Genomic DNA, 13,934 nt, shown 5'->3' on the forward strand with positions numbered 1-13,934 from the left:
GTCTGACCCAGCATCTTGCTTTCTCTTAAATATTAGGTCTGTAGCCACATACAGGTGGTCCCTGACTTAACAATATTTGACTTTATGATGGTGTCAAAGTGGTATGCGTTCAACAGAAACAGTACTTGGAATTCTGAATTTGGATCTTGTCCTGGGCCGGGGACACACGGGAGGATCCTGTCTGTGATGCTGGGCAGCCGGCGACCACGGGGGTAAACAGCGGGCACACGACACGCATTCTGCACCCGTGCAGCCATTCTGTCACTTTGAGTCCGGTATGAGACGCTCAACCGTCTCGGTCCTGTGTGAGACGTCTCTGCCCAACTGCAGGCTGATGCAAGCGTCCCGAGCCAGGGGGGCCAGGCTAAGCTGTGAAGTTCGGGAGGGTAAGTGTATTGAATGTATTTTCAACTTAGGGTGTTTTCCACTCAGGATGGGCTTTTTGGGATGTAACCCCATTGTACGTTGAAGAACTTTCTATAAACAAATCTTACCAAATGGATAAACATTACAACGTAAAATCATGACATTAAAAACAACAAGCATTCTCTAAACACGAAGAAAAGATTCATTATTCACAGATTATAAGCCCCAAATAACTAGAAACAGTTAAGGGGACACATTTTTGTAAGAGTTCTTGAACTGGATTTGTTGGAGTCCGTTTTCCGTCATCTGATTAGGGCTGACCAGTGAGGGTCACCAGAGAGCCATGGGTATGACATTACTGCACAATGTGCATTTCTGTTTGAGGGGACGGTTCCCCAATGTGGTAAAGGTCACAAAACGGGGCCTGCACTGCCACCTACAAACCCAGAAGTGGCCGCAAGGATGGCACTTACGTCCTGTGCACCGTTTCCAGTGCTCCTGGCCCACGGTCAGTAGCTCCTTCACACCATCATCCATGGCTTTGGTGAATTTACCGACAGCATCACACTTCTGTTCTCTGTGGGGTGAAACACAAGACGGCAGGTCCTTGACTTTGCCACCACATGGTCAGTGTGAGGTGCAAGATGAGAAAAATCAACCCGGTCAGAGACACATGCACCAAACATAACCACGGGCAGTGGTTTTCTGGCACTGTAGCAACGCCCTTTACTCAGGCTTGAAGGGGCACTTGGGCGGCTCAGTCGGGTAAGTGCCCAATTTCGGCTCAGGTTTCAGCTCGCTTTTGGCTCAGGTCATGATCTCGTGGCTTGTGGGACCGAGCTCTGCATCAGGCTCTGCACTGACAGCACAGAGCCTACTTGGGATTCTCTCTCTCTCTCTCTGACCCACCCCCACTTGTACTGTCTCTCTCTCTCAGAATAAACAAACTTAAAAAAAATTACCTAAAAATCTGCCATTTAAATTTTAACTCTGCTTCTGTTCCCCCTCAATTCCCTGTGAATTTTAACTAAAATCATTTTAAAGGAAATGAAATTGTGGTTTCGTGAATATCTTATTTGGTGGAGGTACCATCGGGTAGTTTATTCATTCATTCCAGTAAGTACTTCAATGAATCGGAGAAAGTGACCTGGATACACAACCATTTGAGTGATACCGAACAACTCAGTTCTTTGAGGATATAAAAAATGCCAACCTGAAAAAATCATCCCAACATAATGCTAAATGAAAAAAAAAAAAAAAAACTTATAAAACAGAATGCATAGTATGAGGTCTTTTTTTGCTTAAACAATTTTTCTCTTAGATACATATGCACAGAGGAGATTTTGGAAGACCTAGGTCAACACATATTAACATTGATTTTTCTCTCTGGGCAGTTGTAACGTTGTTTTTGTTTTTTTTTTCCTTGTCTACACATTTGGTAACACATAAGCAAGAATTTTATAATAAGAAAAAAATCTTCTTAAAAAAAGCCCCAAGATTTCTAGTTAGTTTTTAAATAGAAAAGGAACTACTCCAGATTTTCGACCAAGCCTTCATAAAAAAAAAAAAAAAAAAAAAAAATTACATAATTAGAAACAACAGATGAAAAAATAGCACAAAACTGCAGGTTAGAGATTTACTTCCTTTGAGGCAATGTTCAGAGATTTCTGCCTTGTTGAATATCATGTAGGCATGTGCTGGTTCTGTGCCACTTTGTTTTATCATGCTTTATTATTATTTTTTTTAATCAGACCTATTTTTTATTTTTATTCCTTTTTAATACAATTTATTGTCAAATTGGCTTCCATACAACACCCAGTGCTCATCCCAACAGGTGCCCTCCTCAATGCCCACCACCTGCTTTCCCCCCTCCCGCCATCCACCCTCAGTTTGTTCTCTGTATTTAAGAGTCTCTTATGGTTTGCCTCCCTCCCTCTCTGGAACTCTTTTTTTTCCCCTTCCCTTCTCCCATGGTCTTCTGTTAGGTTTCTCAAGATCTACATATGAATGAAAACATGGTATCTGTCTTTCTCTGACTTATTTCACTGAGCATAATACCCTCCAGTTCCATCCATGTTGCTGCAAATGTCAGGATTTCATTCTTTCTCATTGCCAAGTAGTATTCCATTGTATATATAACCACATCTTCTTTATCCATTCGTCAGTGGATGGACATTTAGGCTCTCTCCATAATGTGGCTATTGTTGAAATTATCATGCTTTATTAGAGGTAACTAGAAACCACCATGTCCATTATGAAATCACGGACTTCAAGGTAAAAAGGAAGCAGACTTCAATCTGATGCTACGGCTAGAAAGACAACGCTTCCCTGCACAAGTGATGTGCTCCCCATCATCCAACCACAGCCTCCCCGGCCTGCGAGCACAGGAGGTGGACACAGGTTTGGGAGGAAGGAAAGGCTGATCTCTCTTACATTTCTAGTAAGTCCAAGTCAGGGGCCTCTGGTTCCATGGTGGAAAAGATCATAACTCCTACCAGCTCGTCTTTCTCAGCCTTCCTCTTCCCAGTTTTCCATTCCTGCAAATAAGAACATTATAATATTACCGTGGACAGCACAGTCTCTCAAAACTCCCTAATGCGATTGGCTCACTGACTATCTTTCTAATTGTCGACAGCAGCTCCCATGCCATCGCCCTCTCCACCGAGGGAGTGTGCACACTCCAGATGTAATCTCTGTACACGAAACACGTGCCAATGCGCAGAACGGTCCCTGTGAGCCCAAGTCCCTTCAGAGAGAGGGGACTCAATCCCTATCCTTTCCCAACGCACAGCAATATAACAGTGAACATGAACACACCCTATATTCCTGACCAAGTACCTCAAAGTTTTAGGTTAAATGTTTTCTTAAAAAAGGTGAAAGCTTTTCTAAAATATAAGATAGGAACCAATATTATGAGCTATTTTAAAAAAAAATTTTTTTTTGTAAGACAGATCTATAAAGATCTATCTACACACACACACACACACACACACACACACACACACACACAGAAAAGCGCCTAAAGCCATAATATACAGTGCGACCAATTCTCACAAAGTGTAAGATAATAGCTGTGTAACCTACCCCAAGGCCAAGAGAAACAAGCTGGCATTCCAGAAGGCCCCTCGTGTCCCTTCCCAGTCCTGACCCCTGCCCTCCCCCACAAAGGTAACCACTATCCTCTTTTATAGTTACCAGTTCCTCACTTTTCTTTCAAGTTATACCCTCTAGACACAAGTCCCTTATGGGTAGGTTGGCTGGGTTTCCGAGCTGGTGAAGACCACCCTACCATGTATTCTATGTGTCTGGCTTTTTTGGCTCAACCTGTGCTTAGGAGCTACAGCCACATTGTTGGTGGAGCCACAGGTCATTGGTTCCATTCTTGCCTGAACACTCCCCAGTTTGTTCATTCTACTACGGGTAGCCACCTGAGGCCCTGCGGGCAGGAGGGCGGTGGTTGAGCAAGATGTTATGTATATGTGCCCCGATGCGGGCAGAAAATGTTCGCCCTAGTAGGTAACACTGGGTGACTTTCCAAACTGGTCTCACCCATTTGCACACCCACCAGCAGGTGTGACTGAGCTCACTAAGACGCTAGGTTTTTAGTTCAGCCATTTCTGGCTAGTGGGTAGTACTATTCTCGGTACTTCTGATTTGCATTTCCGTGATGACTAATGAGATTAAGTACTTTCCCATACATCGTTGATGACTGAGATACTGTCTTTTGTGAAGTACGTTACCAAGTCAACCCTACAACTGGGCTGATTATCTTTCTTACGGATTTGTGTTTTCCTATATTCTAAAAGGCAGCCCTTTAGTTGGTTCTAAATGTTTGTAACTTTAGCTTGTTTTTCACTTTTAAAGGCTTCTTTTGATACACAGCTGTTCTTAATTTTAATGCAGTCTAATTTATCAACCTCTTCCTGTGTGATTAGTCATTTTTGTGCCACATTTCAGAAATCCTTCCCTCCACTAGGGGTATGAAGATATTCCCCTATGTTACCTTCTAGAAGCTTTATGTGTTGCCTTTCACATTAGACTTGCAAACCACCTGGAAATGATTTTTTTAAAAACTCTATACAATGGAAACTTCCAAATACATATAAAAGTACACAGAAAAGTCTAATAGTTCCCCTCTCAGACTCAGCTGCAAAACAAGTATCAACATTTGCCAATCTTGTTTTTTCTATTCTCCTCCATTCTGCATTTTTTCCCTTGATTTTACTGGAAGTCCCAGATATGGTATCATTTCACCTATAAATACCTTTTTTTTTTTTTTTTTAAATGTTTATTTATTTTTGAGAGAGAGACACACACACAGAAGCAGAAGCAGACTCCGGGCTCTGAGCTGTCAACACAGAGCCTGATGCAGGGCTTGAATCCATGAACTTTGAGATCATGACCTGAGCCGCAGTTGGATGCTTAACCAACTGAGCCACCCAGGTGCCCCTCACCTATAAATACCTTATATAGAGAAGGCTATTATATGACTTTAATACAGAAGACCACATTTTCAAAATACATAATCACAACACCAATGTCAACCCTGACAAAATCCATAGTAGACTGTTGTGCGGTAGGGACCAAATTTCATTTTTCCCCAATGAAGCCACCCAAGTGACCCAGCACCATTCACTGGAAAGACTGTCCTATCCCCACTGGACTTTGTACCATCTTTGCCTCACATCGTGTCCCTTCTATTCTGTTCCACTGATCTATTTGTCTGGCCTTATGCCAATGCCATGCTTTTAAAGTTAGTTTAGTTTTATAACAGGTCTTAATATCCAATAAAGCCCTCTTCCTACTTCATTCTTTTTCAAGGGTACCTTGGCTAGGCTATTCTTAGTGCTCTGATTTTCCACCTGTGGCATCTTTTCTGTTCCCCAATTCCATGGAACACTTAGCTAGGTTTTCTTTTATTTCTCTCAAAAATGTTTCACAGCTTTTTTTTTTTTTAAGGTTTACTTATTTATTTTTTGAGAGAGAGAGGGCCAGAGAGAGAGTGAGCGAGCTGGGAAGGGGCAGAGAGAGAGGAGAGAGAAATCCCAAGCTGTCAGCACTGAGCCCGATGTTGGTCTCAATCTCACTAACTGTGAGATCATGACTTAAGCCAAACCAGGAGTCAGATGCTTAACCGACTGAGTCATCCGGGCACTCCTTATAGCTTTATTTTTAAGTTTATTCATTTTGAGAGAGAGAGAGAGAGAGAGAGCGCGCGCACGTGCGCATGCAAGCAGGGGCGGGCAGAGAGAGAGGGCGAGACAGAATCCCAAGCAGGCTCTGCACTGTCAGCACAAGCTCGACATGGGGCTCAATCTCACAGTGAGATCATGACCTGAGCTGAAATCAAGAGTTGGATGCTTAACCAACTGAGCCACCCAGGAACCACCACATCAAACCTTCTTATGTAGAGTTTTTTGTACATTTTCTTGTATTTATTCCTAGATATATTTTTGATGCTACTGTGATAGTTTTTTTTTAGATTTTCATTTTGTGTTTATTGCTGGTATGCAAATATGTGCTGTCTTGCATCCAGCTATCTTCTAACCACTTATTTCTAATAATTTCTCCTCGGGTCTTTGGGATTACCTACGTCCATCCATCTACATGAGCTATTTCTGGCCAAAGAATCACAGCTTTCAGTGAGTATCTAGTTTTACACCCTCATTTAGCAGGTGAGAAACTGTGACCCAAAGAGATCAAATGCCGAGGCCAAGATCGCAGAGGGAGCCTGCAGCAGAGCCCAGACTAGAGCTCAGGTGTCCTGACTCCCAGGTTCTTTCTTCTTCCTATTATATCAAATCCTAAAGCCCCAGTGTCCAGATTTCTTTTTTTTTTTTTAATAATAATATTCTGTATTGAACACAACCTTTAGAAGCGCTTTCTAAATCAATTCTTTGGAAAATCAGGACTTCTGTTTGAGCCTTGTGGGTACCAGCAAGGCAAGAAAGTTGGGAAGGGATTCCATGCAGTTTTCGTGTCTCCAAAGTAACAGAACTGATGGACAGAACTCCCTCAAAGAACGTAGTTTCACCACTGTATGATTTCACGGCACACTGTGACTGTGTGACTGACATCACATCTCACCAGACAAACCAGACTTGTCCAAAGCAGGTGCAAGTCTAGACCTACAATCTTGACCAAAAATTGCTGAAGCACCTCAGTGTTTTCTAGTTCCTGGCCTGGTTACATGCCACACACTCGAATAAGCCCGCCAATTCTAGAAATAAGCAGTAACTGAAAATAAGGCCCAAATAATTGTACAATATTAAGTGTATGCGTAGGTCTGTAAACATACACAGAGCCTGATTATTCACACTTATTATAAATGTGTTCATGTTAACAAGGGAAAAGTACTACAAAGCAGTTTAGCAAGTAAATCTCTGCCTGAAAGTTCCAACAAAGTATATAATATTCCGGTATTTAATTTAATAAAACACGAAAATAATTTCATGACTTTTTTTCTAGGACTGTAATATATTTCCTATCTCCTATAAAAACTTATGCTTTTATTCTTTACATTGCTTTCTAAGATATGTCATCTTTGTTGTAAGAGAAACACGGAGAAAACATCTTTCAGAATAAAAAGGTACAATTTAGAGCAAAAGTTTATGGAGAGAGAGAACCGTCTCCAAAGCAGACAATAATGAGATGTTAAACAGCCAATGGTTTCTTGACCTTCAACAAAGAATACATGGCCATTGGCAGAATGACTATCTACGGGACAAAGGGAGACCAGCATTTAGTCTGGACTTGCGACTACCGTTCTGGAAAAACGCCTTGGCTTGGAGAAGGCTGGTCCAATGCTGAATCTACTTTTTGTTTCATAACGTTATTACACTGCAAGGTCAAAATGTGATCTTAAGAAATCATTTCCCTCACTTCACACTGATAATATCCTGCATAGTTTGGGGCCTATCCTATTTTTAAAAGCATCCAGGAAAAATTTTCATTCCTCATCCTATCATATCCTTCACCTCCTGCCCACTCTGGTCCAATCCATTCCCAGCTGATGGAAAACCATTCTGGCAAGTGGTTCTTCCACATTATCATGACTAATTTCCCATGCTCAGGATTTAGGTTTCTGTCCCCTCATTGTCTTTGGAGGAAATGAGAAATAGCGAGTCAACATAATTTTAACTTTCAGACATAAAATTGGTATGAATGTGACAATTCTCAATATGATCGATGACTGTCATAACAAAAGGTCCTACCTTCTCATCTCGGAAATTTAGAAACTGCTGGAAAACCTCACTTTCTGAGATGACTGGGTGACGACACATCCTGGTCACCCATGCCTGAAGTCTCTCCATGCGCATCTTGATAAATTCTTCTTCAAAGCGACCTGCAAGGTGGACAAGAGTGATATACACCCCTGTCTAAAGCGGATTACCGTCAGCACAAATGAAAGCTGTTTGTATCTACTGGGTCTTTGGTAGAAAGTTATTTAGTACAAGGTAAAACCATAGTGATCGTTCACTAAACTAAAAACACTAACCTAAAAACGAGCTGTAACACAGCGGATGCTCAAAGAGCTACAGGAAAGAGATACAACAGGCTTTTTAGTTTTTAAGGATGAGATTCTGATTTAACAGATTAACAAATTTTGTAGCTGTGACAAGAAAAATCACAGCTGCAAAGTACTGTTTTCTTCAAGGATCCCTGAGTATTCAACAAATTTAGAAGCAAATCTTATCTAAGTATGAAAAACTTCCTCTTTCTGATAAACTAAGACTATGCCAGTCCTGCGTGGCCATATGAAGTCTGTAGGCAGAAAGGGGTGAAAGAATGGAATTTAATAAGTAATCCTTACAAAGTGTGTAAAATTTTTATATCTATAAAAATGTGTCCAAATGCAATATAACCTCAAATTTAGTATTTATGAAAAGTAGCTCAAGACCGTAGCTCTTTATTTCATTGTTTTTTAACGTACTTAAACCAAAAATAGAAAAAACAATTTTTCCACGAATGCAGTAAAGCTACTATCCCAGAACTTATGACCATTCTAAAACATAGCCAAATGAGTGATATTTCTGTTTTAAAAGCAGGAAATCAGCCTAACAAGCCTGACATACCAAACATCAAGTGAACACTGAAAATGTTTTAAGTCTACCAATCAAAATCTCTGTTCGTTAAAAGGCTCCTGGAGATGAAAATACCAGCTACAGTTGAGTGAGGCAATCAGCTATTCCCATCCCCCCAAAACAATTATAAAGCTGGACAGAACCCAGAACCAAAAATAAGTGTTCTGGAAATCAACCAAAGGCAAACAGCCATGTGAGAAGTGTTTATACTTGCAAAACTGCTGAACTTTATGGAAATCTGTGGCGTTCTGTCTGGTGTGGGGCTGCTCTCATCTCCCCTGTGGCCCCTGTACCTCCCCACCCTCTCCCTGGTTGACATGGAGGTTCTGACAGTGTAGAGCAGACTGTGAATGTGAAGGCTGGCCACTGCAGGTTCCCTGGCGAGGAAAAAGGCTCACTTGACCTGGAGCAGGGGGACGTGCTCATACTCAGTGGTGGTGGCAGTGACAATCCAGAGGCTGGGGAACAGAGAGGGCCAATGACCCCACTAGCCAAGGTTGCGTGGTCCAGCCAAGCATTTTCCGGACTGAGGCTGTGTGCAGAAACAGTGGAGACCAGATGGAATCTGAGTCAGCCACACATTCCTGGCCAATTCTGAGGCTGCACACACTCGTAAAGGAGACACAAAAGGTCCGCAAAAAAGTAAAAGCCAGGGTGGCTAACTTGAAAATTACCTGATCTTTGAATGCACTCCCCTACCCAAAGATCCATCAGCAGAGGACAGAAGCCGTACTGGCTTGAGGCAGGCTTACTGCTAATCTACACAGACACAAGGGTGAGCCCCAGGGAGCCAAACTTAAAAGAAAAAATAAAAATAACTGAACTTTAGGGGAGAGACAATTCAGAGACTTGGCCTAAGCAAATTACTTCCCAAACAATCAAATAAACATAAAGTAGAAACAACAACCTTCAGAGATGAAAAATCAGAATTGAGAGTTGCTAAAATATATTGTCTAAAATTTTCAGTTTTTGACAAAAAATTAAGAGATATGCAGAGAAAAAGCAAGGTATAACCCATACCGACAAAAAAGTAGTCAACAGAAACCATCTCTAAGTGTCCCTGGATGTTGAATTTAGCAGACAAAGCAGCTTCCAGAAATACATTCAAAGAGCTAAAGTCATGTTTAAAAATGCAGAGAAATAGGACACGGAATCAAACAATAAAAATTCTCTAGAAAAAGAACTTACAAATAAATAGAATGAAATGTTTAGAGCTGAAAATACAGTAACTGAAGTTAAAAATTCACTGTAGAGGCTCAAATGCAGATTCAATATGGCGGAAGAAGGAATCAGTGAATCTGAAGATAGTGGTTTATATACTCAATGGAATACTACTTGGCAATGAGAAAGAATGAAATATGGCCTTTTGTAGCAATGTGGATGGAACTGGAGAGTGTTATGCTAAGTGAAATATGTCATACAGAGAAAGACAGACACCATATGTTTTCACTCTTATGTGGATCCTGAGAAACTTAACGGAAGACCATGGGGGAGGGGAAGGAAAAAAAAAAAAAGAGAGGGAGGGAGCCAAACCATAAGAGACTCTTAAAAACTGAAAATAAACTGAGGGTTGATGGGGGGTGGGAGGGAGGGGGGGGTGTGGGTGATGGGCACTGAGGAGGGCACCTGTTGGATGAGCCCTGGATAGTGTATGGAAACCAGTTTGACAGTAAATTTCATATTAAAAAAAAACATTTATAAGAAGTAAAAAAAAAAAAAGTTATCTAATCTGAAGAACAGAGAGAAAAAAATGGATGAACCATGCTTCAGAAAACAAAACACGTGAACATACTTGCAGTGGGAGTCCACAAAGGAGAAGAAGAAAAAAAAAATATGTGAAGAAATAAAAGGGAAAGTTTCCCAAATTTGATGGAAAATTTTAATCTGCATTTCCAAGACGCTCAACAAACCTGGATAGGATAAATATGAGGATGAATCCACACCAAGATACAGCAGAATCAAACTGTCGAAAGACAGAAACAAACCCTGACAGCAGCAAGTGAAAAATGACTCATTTTGTATAGTGGAATGTGCTCGTGTGTGTGTGTGTGTGTGTGTGTGTGTGTGTGTGTGTGTAATCAAAAGAACTGACTGATTTGTCATCTGACACAAAGGAGGTCAGAAGCAACGGAAAGACATATTCATCATGCTGAAGGAAAACAGTCAGCTGTGAATTCTATAACCAGCACACTTATCCTTCAAAAATAAAGGCAAAATGAAGACATTCTCAGATGAACAAAGATGAGAGAATTAACTGATAGCAGAGCTGTATTAAAGAAATACTAGAAGAAGCCCTTCAGGTTAAAAAAAAAATACTACATCAGGCTAAAAGGAAATTACCTAAATTCACAGGGAGAAATGAAGAGCACCAGGAATATGTGGGCTAACATAAAATATGTATTCTTTTCTAATTTCTTCTCTTCTTTAGAAGACATAAGATTGTAGAAAGCAATAATTATCATACCATATTGCTGGATTTATGATATATATGATGACAGTAGCATAAAAAGAGGGAATCAGAGCTATAATGGAGAAGAGTTTCTATCAATTTTATTAGAATTGAGTATTAATCTGAAGTGCATTGTAACATTACAAAAAAGATGTACACAGGGGCACCTGGGTGGCTCAGTCAGTTGAGTGCCCGACTTCGGCTCAGGTCATGATCTCATGGTTTGTGGGTACGAGCTCCATGTTGGGCTGTGTGCTGACAGCTCAGAGCCTGGAGCCTGCTTCGGATTCTGGGTCTCCCTCTCTTTCTGCCCCTCCCCCACTCGCACTCTGTCTCTTTCTCTCAAAACTAAACATTAAAAAAAAGTTTAAAAAAAAAGATGCACGTAGTATCCTCCGAGGTAACCACTAAGAAAATAATTTTTAAAATTTAGTGGAAAAGTGAGAGAAATTAAAACAGCATATTGGAAAATATTTAACGCAAAAGAAAGGCACTAAAGGAGGAACAAACAAGACACATGGAAGACAAATATCAAAATGGCAAACGTAAATCTAACTGGGTCAATAATTATTCAATATAAACGGTCTAAAAACTCTAATCAAAACGCAGGGGTTGCGAGACTTGATAAAAAAGCAAGCTCCAACGATGCTGTCAACAAGAGATACAGATTCAAAGACACTAACAGATTCAAAGTAAAAGATGAGAAAAGATATGCCATGCAAACAGTAACTGTAAGAGAACTGGGGTGACTATGTTAACATCAGACAAAACAGATTTTAACACAGGAAATCTCACTAGAGACAAAAAAGCTCATTAGGAAGATGTAACAATTACGAACTGTATATATACCAAAGTCCCAGCATGATTTTTTACAAATATCTACAAATGGACTCTTAAATTATTTGGAAAGGCAAAAGAAAAACAGCCTGAAATTATTTTGAAAAAGAACCAAGTTGGAGGATTTATACTACCTGATTTAAAGATTTACTATAGAGCTACATGAATCAAAACACTGTGGTATTGGCAAAAGGATGGACACAAAAGAGAAGAGAATACGGCCCAGAAACAAAACCAAATTGGGGCACGTGGGTGGCTCTGTCAGTCAAGCGTTTGACTTCGGCTCAGGTCATGGTCTCACGGTTCGGGAGTTCGAGCCCCGCGTGGGGCTCTGTGCTGACAGCTCAGGTCCCGGAGCCTGCTTCGGATTCTGTGTCTTCCCCTCTCTCTCTCTGCCCCACCCCGGCTCATGCTCTGTCTCTGTCTCTCTCTCAAAAGTAAATAAACATTAAAAAAAACATTAAAAAAAAATTAAAAAAACCCCACCAAATATGCTCAATTGATTTTTGACAAAATGCAAAGGAAATCAACAGAGAAAGGACAGTCTTTCCAACAGGTAGTGCCAGAATCACTGGATATCCAGATGCATAACATAAACTTCTACTTTATTATACCTCGCATCTTACACAAACACTAACTCAAAATGCACCTGAAACTACACAACCTTCTGAAGAAAACAGCGTGAACTTGGATTAGGCATACAGGTTTTCACCATGATACCTAAAGCACAATCCATAAAAGAGACAACTGGTACTCTGAACTTCATTAAAATTAAAAGCTTTTTGTTAGGTGAAAAACACTGTTAAGAGAAAGATAAGCCACACCCGGGACAAATTATTTGCAGATTATATTATTTCCAGAATATAAAGAACTCTCAAAATTCAGTAATGAAAAAAACAACCTAATAAGAAATGGGCAAAAGATTCAAACAGACATTTCACCAAAGAAAATATATGGAAGGGAAATGAGCACATGAAAAGATGCTCAACAGTAGTTATAAGGGAAATGCAAATTAAAACCATGATGAAGTACCACTACATACCTAATAGATCGTTAAAATAAAGAAAAACTGACGTTACCAAAAGCGCAAGCAAGGATGTGGGGCTCCTGACACCCTCATCCACTGCTGGTGGGGATTCCGAAACGGTACAGCCACTTTGGAAAACAGTTTGGCAATTTCTTTCTTTCTTTCTTTTTTTTAATGCTTATTTCTTTATTTTTGAGGGGGGAGGGGCAGAGAGAGAGAATCCCAAGCAGGCTCCATGCTCAGTGCAGAGTCCAATGCGGGGCTCGATCTCACAACTGCGAGATGGTGACCTGAGCCGAAATCAAGAGTCGAACGCCTAACCTACTGAGCCGCCCACATACCCCAGTTTGGCAATTTCTTAAACATGAAACATATGCCTGCCAAATGCCCCCGTCATTCCACTCTCAGGTATTCACCCAACAGAAATGACAACTTACGCTTAATACAAACACTTGCATGTAAATGTTTTCAGCAACTTTATTATAAATGCCCCAAACTGAAAACCCAAATACCTTTCACAAGTGAATGGAGAAACAAACTATGGAAGTAGCAATAAAAAGAAACTGATGCACACATCTTGCGTGTATCTCAAATGCACAACGCCAAGAGAAAGAAGCCATAATTGAAAGAGTACACACTGTATGCAACCAATTTTTTTGAGTCCCCCCCCCCCCCCAGTTTCATTGATCTGTTCCACTGTTCTTTTAGTTTCTATTTCATTTATTTCTGCTCTGCATTATTTCCTTTTTTTCTACTGGTTTTAGACTTCGTTTGTTCTTTTTCTAACTCCTTTAGGAGTAAGGTTGGGTTGTATGAGATTTTTCTTGCTTTCTCAGATAGGTCTATATGCTTCCATTTATAATGACATTCTGGAAAAGGCAAAACTATAGAGACAAAGAACACACCAGTGTTGCCATGGGTTAGAACTGGGGAGAGGGGATGAAGATAAAGGGGCAAGCCCAAGGGAATTTGGGGAGGTGGGGGGACTTCCTGTACCTTGAATGTAGTGGTGGTTATAAGACCATAGTGGTTGTCAAACTTTTTTTTTTTTTAATACTTTTTGGTTTTAAGTTTATTTATTTTGAAAGAGAGAAAGAGAGAGAGCAGGGGAGGGGCAGAGAGAGAGAGAGAGAGAGAGAGAGAGAATCCCAAGCAAGCTCCACATGGACAG

The 13,934-nt window shown here is 40.6% G+C and overlaps 1 protein-coding gene across 5 annotated transcripts in view; it reads right to left on the reverse strand.

Moving 5' to 3' along the window:
- The window catches only part of SNX9 (sorting nexin 9), a 107,697-nt gene that overhangs the window by 16,178 nt on the left and 77,585 nt on the right, over nt 1-13,934 (reverse strand). For all 5 annotated transcript variants that reach the window (XM_053222037.1, XM_053222036.1, XM_053222039.1 and 2 more), the window contains 3 exons: nt 7,581-7,711; nt 2,800-2,903; nt 840-943 (listed from right to left, as the gene is read on the reverse strand). In XM_053222037.1, coding sequence (XP_053078012.1) covers nt 840-943; nt 2,800-2,903; nt 7,581-7,711 — 339 coding nt within the window. The remainder of the gene's footprint in view (nt 1-839; nt 944-2,799; nt 2,904-7,580; nt 7,712-13,934) is intronic.

This window comes from Acinonyx jubatus, chromosome B2 (genome assembly GCF_027475565.1).
Source record: "Acinonyx jubatus isolate Ajub_Pintada_27869175 chromosome B2, VMU_Ajub_asm_v1.0, whole genome shotgun sequence".
Taxonomy (NCBI): Eukaryota; Metazoa; Chordata; class Mammalia; order Carnivora; family Felidae; genus Acinonyx; species Acinonyx jubatus.